Source organism: Pollachius pollachius (assembly GCF_949987615.1).
Source record: "Pollachius pollachius genome assembly, chromosome: 4".
NCBI classification, from domain to species: domain Eukaryota; kingdom Metazoa; phylum Chordata; class Actinopteri; order Gadiformes; family Gadidae; genus Pollachius; species Pollachius pollachius.
In genome coordinates, this window is record NC_136937.1 from 26,594,186 (window position 1) to 26,602,863 (window position 8,678).

The window sequence follows — 8,678 nt, forward strand, 5'->3', positions numbered from 1 at the left end:
CCCAATTATTGTGTATATAGTGTTTGCGCAGCATTGTTTTATCATTGTTACATCTCAGCTTATATAATATCTCAGTTAAATAACACAATAATATTACTACTACTAGACATCATAAAACTTTGGTTCGCGGACAGAAGATCAAATCATTGGTCCCATTCTCAGGCCGCGTTCCAGTAGTCGTTCTATAAAGATCAGTCGCCTCATTGTGCAGCCTCTGTCCCAATACGCGGTACGCTTGAGTAGCAGGCTACAGTAGCCTATGTTGCCTTTAATACACTGAAGCTACACGGCTTCCATGCTGCTCCTTTCCTCCGTCTCGACCACTAAGTGCTGCTGTTCGTCTTCACAAAGGTATAGTAAACGACCAATCGGAAGAAGAATGACGGAGGGAATAGCTTTGGAAAACAGCCTCACAAGTCATTCTCTGTCCTGTGGTGTTGTTTCTTTCTTCCTTTTTAAAATTGAGGTTGACTTTGGAAGTAAAAAAAACATCTGAGTTGTTTTGTAAACTGAAATAACACCTTTTTGCCACCATCTCTTTCCTCCCCGTCATTATTTCCCTCATAACCTCAAGACTCACCTCAAGAGTTCACCTAGACTCTGCATAGCCAGGGTAGCTATGCAGAGAGGTCTTAAGTCCCTCCCCTCCTACTTGTTGTTTGTTGTACGTCCTGGCACTTAATGTACGCACTTATTGTATGTTGTATTTAGTTATAGTACTTAGTTATGTAGCATCTTATCATAGCTATCTTTGTTGAAAAGTGATTGTTGGTGCTTTGCACTTGGTTCTATGAACATCCTTATTGTACCAACAGCGATATATTGTTTCACTTTCTTATGTAAAATATACTTATTGTAAGTTGCTTTGGATAAAAGCATCTGCGAAATGCCGTAAATGTAAATGTAAATAACCACCTCCATCACCAACTCTGCCTCTCCCAGGACAACTTCCGCGGCGACGTGGAGTTCATCGACTGTAAATTCACCTACCCCACCAGGCCCGACATGCAGGTGCTGAACGGGCTCAACGTGACGGTGAAGCCCGGCCAGACGCTGGCCTTCGTGGGCAGCAGCGGCTGTGGCAAGAGCACCAGCGTCCAGCTGCTGGAGCGCTTCTATGACCCCGACCAGGGCCGAGTGGTGAGGATATGAGATGCTACATTTCATTGCAAACCTTTATTTACACTCGTAGGGCATTGAGGTTTGAGGTTTGACGCAATGACATATAAACTAAAACAGTTGCAATTTGATGAGCTGAGATTAAATACCAAACGTTTAAAAACAGTAGTAGATGGGAGTACCTCTAACCTTAGGGTTTGTTGCAGAGCGTTCCATGTGCTAGGGGCATCGATGAAAAAGGCAGTTTTACCATGATCCAAACGCGCGCAAGGAACCCTAAGAGTGAGCTAATTGTTGGATCTGGTTTGATAGGACCCAAGATTCCAATGTAGTAGGGAGGACATGTACCACTAATGGCTTTAAAAAAACAAACAAGATACAAACGATACAGAGTCATCTAACGATAGGGTAGGCGATTGGTGAGAATATGACCAGTGCTAGAGAGTCATGTCACGATAGGGTAGGCACGTGGTGAGGATATGACCAGTGCTAGAGAGTCATGTCACGATAGGGTAGGCAAGTGGTGAGGATATGACCAGTGCTACAGAGTCATGCAATGATAGGGCAGGCGATTGATTTCAGGGGCATTGTTTTTCACATTGATTGAAATTCTATTTGCATCCCGACAGCGATCAATAATTCAAATGCTCTGTGCTTGTTTTGTTTGTTTTACGCTTTCTCTGATCCGATGTCTGATCTCTGATCTGATCTCTGAACTGATTTGACCTCTGATCTGATCTGATGTCTGATCTCTGAATGATTGGACGGCCTTCCTCCCCACCTAGCCGGCTAACTGCGCTCGCCCTGCCCTTGCCCTCATCGCACATGACCGCAGTGTTCCACAAGGCCTGGAAGACCTTTGGCTTAAACTAGCGAGGGAGTCACATGTTTGAGGGACTGGCTTTGAAGGAAGGGAGTGGGATCTTTTAGGCTGGAATCTAAAAAATCTTTCTTATTCTGGCTGCTTTTTCTTAAGTTGCATACCTCAGCATTAGGCTAATTAGCAATGTCAGGTAATGTATCAATATGTTAATACATATGTAATATACAGCTAGGGTCGGTAGCAACGTCAGGTCATGTATCAATAACACTATAATAATAAAATAGACTTTGGTTTTGGGCTAGGGTTTGAGTTTGATTTGAATATGTAGTTATATTGGAAGGCAGCTTTTGAGTTTCAGAAGGCCTACTTATCTTAATAGCCGCGGCCATACAAAGCAAACCCTATATATCAAGCTCAAGTGTGCTCAGATAAACGAGGCAAACTTTTCAGAGGATTGTTTTATTCTATTGTTCAGCACACACTCTGTTATGCTGTAGCGTCTCAGCTAACAAAAGTCTGTTGTTATTATGCGACCGTTGGAGGATACATTTTCTATTTGCATTCATATATAATGTATAATGCTGATTTCCCAGAACAAAAAAGCGCATGATTGTAAAACATTGTGACAACGGAATTAATTCAGATGCTTTCACATTTAAGAAAAAAAGAAAATGCCGTAAAAATCATGAGGACCTTTTTTGTTTCTTTGCCAATATTGTATTTTTTATTACTGAGTGTACTCTCTGCTTTGGCATTTCAAAAGTGTTCCTGAGCCCTCATTGCATGCACAGCACACTGCCGCTAAACCTGTGGCACTGAACAGGGAACAGAACCTGCATCCAAGTTGTGGCTTTGCTCCTGCGCCAGTTTAAGCTCTCTGCCAAAAATGCAAATTCCATCTTAATCGAGTTTGAAGCGATTTGGAACGGTGATGTCTTGAGAGAGAGAAAGTGCTGCCTCTCGAGTTAAGAAGCACCCCTCCCACCTCGACGTATCTATAAGAGCAGCATACATCAAAAGAGAGAGGTGCCATGGGTATTGATAAACAGTTACCTCTTAAACAGAGTAACAGCGGCGTCGCTCCGCTCTAATTGGACCCCCGTTGGCTGTGTCTCTGGTGCAGCTGATCGACGGACATGAGTCCACCCGGGTGAGCGTGCCCTTCCTGCGCTCCAAGATCGGCATCGTCTCCCAGGAGCCCATCCTGTTCGACTGCAGCATCGCCGACAACATCCGCTATGGTGACAACTCACGGGAGATCAGCATGAACGACGTCATGGCCGCCGCAAAGAAGGCCCAGCTCCACAGCTTTGTCATGGCACTCCCTGAGGTACCAGTTTGTTAAAGAGGACTTAGGCTAATGAGCTAGAGCTTAACGAGTGGGTTAGACTTCCCACGATGAAACCAGTGACTCCTAACTGTACTTTTACTGAAAACCTCCTAACTGATCGTCCCTGGAAGGAGGGATTCCCCTCTCTGCGTTAGTTTTCAAGAGTTTTTTCTTGCCATCTCAGGGTTAGGGTCAGGGGGGTGTCATAAATATAATGCTTGTTAAGCCTGTATCTGTGATTAAGGGCTTTACAAATAAAATTGAATTGGATTGAATTGATAGCCTTCCCACACTGTCTTTCCCACCAAACTTTATTGTAGTGTTGACGATTTGAACGTGTTTTTTTACCGCCCAATAGAAATACGACACTCACGTCGGTTCTCAGGGCTCACAGCTCTCCCGAGGCCAGAAGCAGCGCATCGCCATCGCCAGGGCGATCATACGTGACCCCAAGATTTTACTGCTGGACGAGGCCACGTCTGCCCTGGACACGGAGAGCGAGAAGGTACGCCCCGTGAAAGCAGCATGCAGCCGCCTCTGACGACCAGAGGGCAGTAAAACACACAACGTAGTTTCATCTTCTTCATACATTCCTCTCCGCCTATGAAAATGCCCCGGACCATTACAGAAGGTCAACTAGCCCTGAGGATGTGATCCTAATTCACACGATTTATCACGTCCAGGTGATGAGCTTGCTGAACATGTAAAACTCTAAGCTCGGTAAATGCAATCTACAGCGGAATGCGTCCTAGATTGAAAGGGGATGAGTTGTTATATTACCTGGTGTTATTTAAAACTCTGAAGAGGTCTTTGTCTCGCGGACACAGGAGGCGGAGGCAGAACACGGTACCGACGGAACATTGAAATTATAGTAATCAAGGCGTGATTGTGAAATTGCTGTAATTGATAGCTCTGTGCGCACAGCCGTGTACACACAGGCGGCCCGTCGGCAGGTCTGTGTGCTTGGATGCTTCCTGTTTGGACACGAGCGGTAACCCCTGGTTACGAATTTGAACGTCACTCACGTCGACACACACTCACAATATTAATGTGCGTGTGTCTGTGTGTGTAGGTGCGGGGGACGGGTGGGATTTTGTACATTTGTGTGATTCCTACAGATCTGTGTGTGTGTGTAGGATTCCATGTGTATGTGTGATTTCATGCTGTGTGTGTGTGTTACATGTATGTATGTATGAGGGGCCGCCTTGGACAGAATTCATACTTGGTCTTACACACTATTATAATCTCGCATATACACCACTATACTCACAAACACACGCTATTATACTCCTTTTACATGTTTGTATGAGAGTGTTTAGTCGTGTATGTGCGAAAGTATATTAGTGTATGTGATAGAGTATAGTAGTGTATGTGAGACTATAGTAGTGTATGTGAGAGAGTATAGTAGTGTATGTGAGAGACTATAGTAGTGTATGTGAGAGAGTATAGGAGTGTATGTGAGAGAGTATAGTTTTTTATGCAAGCGAATATAGTTTTTTTTATGCAAGAGAATATAGCAGTGTGTGTGAGTAGGAATAGTATTGTGTGTGAGAGAGTATAGTAGTGTGTGAGGGAGTTTGACTGAAACGGAAGTGAGTTTGATTCCTCAGTTCCTGATTGGCTGACAGAAGAGGCGGTAGCGTCTGGCCCTCAAAATACTCATTTCAGAGTCAGAGTCGTTTCACTCTGGAATTTGCCAATTCATTCTAAAACCTAGCCAGTCTCTAAGTGTTGTGGAAGTACCAGAGACGTCAGAAAAACCGACGCAGTCGTTAAGGATTCATAATCAGTGTTGGGAACGTTACTTTAAAAAAGTAATTAGTTGTAGTTACTTACTACTTGTTCCAAAAAGTAATTGAGTTAGTAACTGAATTACTCTATAATAAAAGTAACTAGTTACCAGGGAAAGTAACTATTTGCGGTACTGTAAAAAACAGAAGTTGCTATATGTCAAAGAATTAGGATTTTGGATTTGGATTTTTTTAATTGTTGAACTGCCCATTCAAGGTCCTGATATACTTCCAACTGGATTTTAATTTGCTTGGTTGCAAAGGCTGTGGAACATCTGCCGAATACTACAGAAAATGCCATCTTTTCATCGGATGCTCCGGACTCACCATTTCTGCAGTTTGGTGTGTGCGTGTGCGTGGCACTCGTGTCCTAGGTTGTGTGCGAAAACACTGGATCCGATTGGCTACCATGGAACATGACTCTGCCTTAGCCAATCATAATCGCTTATCTCGTTGTTAACCCACCCGGTTTCCTCCCGAGCAGTTTGTGTGTGGAGCCAGGGGTGCGTTCGGATTACGCAGTTCAATTCAATCAATTCATAGTAACGCACCGCATTTATTGTACAGTAACGGTAACGGCGTTGTAACGACGGAAACAGTAATTAGTTAGATTACCCCGTTAGTGAAAAAAATAACGGCGTTACCTAACGCCGTTCTTTTAAACGGCGTTATTACAAACACTGTTCATAATATCATCCGTTCTGTAAAATATTCTACTCTAGAACCCTCCGGGAGCTCCGGCGGGAGTCCAGGAGCTCTATATCTAAATAATATAATATAAAGTTATCTTTATGATATAATATTGTAGCGTCACGGGGTTTGGGAGATGGGGGCTGGCCTTAGCGGGGGAGCTCTGGGGCCTCATTACAGAAACTTCTTAACTCTGAAATCCTATCCTATCTTGAGATAGGAAGGCATTCAGGGGTTTTGATTTTACAGAAGGCGGTTTCCTAACTTAACTCAGGAAGAAATCCTATCTTATCTTAAGATAGGAATTTAGCCATTACAGAATTATCCTAAGTTAGGAATTCCTCAAGTTAGGATCCCTAAGTTAGGTGGCCATACACCCTGTCCTAAATTCAAAATAACTGTCAATAACAGAAAGAAATGGTAGCAGCTCTGCTAGTAGGTCTGTATGACAATGAAGACGAGGAACATCCCAACAGAAATGTGATGGCTGAAAGGCTACCGAGACCGCATAATGATTGGTTACATTTTCCTGACCGTATTTTAATTTCATTTTATCGATTGCAAAGACATTTAATTTTGAATTTGGTGGAAGACTTACTTTACTACTTTATTACTACCTCTTCTTGTTCTCTGTACCAATACCCACCATGACCGTAGTACTAGTGCTACTAGCTTGCCGTTATTAACAAAGTGCCTCAACAGTCTCTGTTAACGTTTAAAGTAACTCGTTCTATCAATCTCATGCACAATCTGAGTGCTGAAACAGACATTACCTGACGATTGCCGATCGAAAAATCTGATTGAAAGAACAATTAGGATTACCTCAATTAAGATAAGATAGGTGGCCAAAAATAAGATAGGAAACGGCCAACAGATAGGGGACTGCTTCTGTAATAGAAAATTAGGATTTTTCCTATTCCTATTTTTGAGTCCCTAACTTAAGATAGGATGAGAAGTTGCTGGTGGGGATTCGTCTTCGCAGGATTTGTTGTGGTTACCGGCATTGTCGTGATTACCGGTCTTGTGTTTGTTCCAACGGTTTATTAGCGGTGGTATCTCATAAATCGCTATCTAAGCAATACTTCATTCACTGCCTCTTCCGTGGTCATTACAATTGAACCACGACATGGAGGAGAAAGGGATTGTTGACGTTTTCGGACTCCCGGAGCTCCTCTGGTGGATGCGCACCAAGCTTTTGGCCGTTATATTATATATTATATTATAAAGATATCTATGTATTATATAATGTTATTTTATTTAGATATAGAGCTCCAGGACCCCCCGCCGGAGCTCCCGGAGTTTTCTAGATTAGAATATTTTGTAGAACGGATAATATTATGAATCCTAAACGACTGCGTCGGTTTTTCTGACGTCTCCGGTACTTCCACAACACGTTGAGACCGGCCATGGTTGAGAATGAATTGGCGGGCACAAGAGGAAGCCTCTCTCAAACTCAGGCAACCAGGCCAACAAGTGACCAAATATTTTTTTGGTGCAAACGCAGCATAACAGAATCGCTGGAAATTCCAGAGTAAAATTACAGCGCAGTATTTTGAGTGCCAGATGCTGCTCTTCTGTCAGCCAATAAGGAAGTGAGGAATCAAACTCAGTTCCGTTTCATTCAAACGCACTTCGGTTTCATTCAAACTCACTACCGTTTCATTCAAACTCTCTCACACACACTACTATATTCCCTTGCATAAACATCTATACTCTCTCACACACACTACTAAACCCTTTCACACACACTATATTCTCTTGCATTAACATCTATACTCTCTCACACACACTACTATACTCTCTCACATACACGACTATACTCTCTCATACAGTCATGTAAAAGGGGTATAATAGTGTGTGTGTATCAGTATACTGGTTTATATGCAAGATTATAATAGTGTGTGTAAGACCAGGTATTAATTCTGTCCCAGGCGGCCCCTCATATGTATGCGTGTGATTCCATACATGTGTTTCCTGCATGTGTGTGTGTGTGTGTGTGTGTGTGTGTGTGTGTGTGTGTGTGTGTGATATCATGTTTGCATGTGTGTGTGTTTCATGCAAGTGTATGAGTGGGTGTTTCATGCATGCATGTGTGTTTCATGCGTGTGTGTGTGAGTGTGTGTGTGTGTGGGGGGGGGGATTTCATGCTTGTATGTATGTGTGTTTCATGCATGTGTGTGTTTCATATATGTGTGTATGGGTGTTTCAATCATGCATGTTTGTTTTATGAGTGTGCGCCTGTGTGCAATGTCTGTGTGTCTATGTTCAGGCTGTGTGTGTGTGCACACACGTGCGTTTCATGCGTTCATGTCTTTCATGTGTGTGTGTGTGTGTGTGTGTGTGTCCCAGACGGTGCAGGAGGCCCTGGACAAGGCCAGGGAGGGCCGCACCTGCATCGTGATCGCCCACCGCCTCTCCACCATCCAGAACTCGGACATCATCGCCGTGATGGCACGTGGCTTCGTCATCGAGAAGGGCTCCCACGACCAGCTCATGGCGCTCAAGGGAGCCTATTACAAACTTGTGACCACGGGCGCTCCCATCAGCTAACCGCCAACAGGCCCCAAACGACCGGCCAGTGGGCAGTTGGACGTCAGAGTGGGAGAAGAGAGGCGATGTTTGGCAGTGTTTTTACGTCAGGTGTTCCAACTTTAGGGTGTGTTGGCTCGTGGCAGGTGGCTACCTCATTGAGCGAGGCATCTAAAACGTGCAGGCGAAGACAGTGTAAGACTGTGCTGTCCGGATTCTACCTGAATATGTCTTTGAGCTCCGTGCATTTCCCCAACCTGCTCCATAAGTCCCGGTTTCTAAAATCGCTGTTGGATTGTTTTTGATAAAACAGTGAATTAATGTTTTTTCAAATTGTATTAAATTGTGTTCAAATTATGAATTCCTCTCATGCCAATACTGTCTGCTTCGTGCTTTG

General features: G+C 43.7%; 1 protein-coding gene across 2 annotated transcripts in view; it reads left to right on the forward strand.

Annotated features, from left to right (window-relative positions):
• abcb11b (ATP-binding cassette, sub-family B (MDR/TAP), member 11b) overlaps positions 1-8,302 on the forward strand; it is a gene marked incomplete at both ends in the record, with an annotated part of 37,620 nt that extends 29,318 nt beyond the window's left edge. For both annotated transcript variants that reach the window (XM_079735708.1, XM_079735709.1), the window contains 4 exons: positions 943-1,140; positions 3,066-3,272; positions 3,631-3,777; positions 8,102-8,302. In XM_079735708.1, coding sequence (XP_079591834.1) covers positions 943-1,140; positions 3,066-3,272; positions 3,631-3,777; positions 8,102-8,302 — 753 coding nt within the window. The remainder of the gene's footprint in view (positions 1-942; positions 1,141-3,065; positions 3,273-3,630; positions 3,778-8,101) is intronic.
• Between the last annotated feature and the right edge of the window lie 376 nt (positions 8,303-8,678).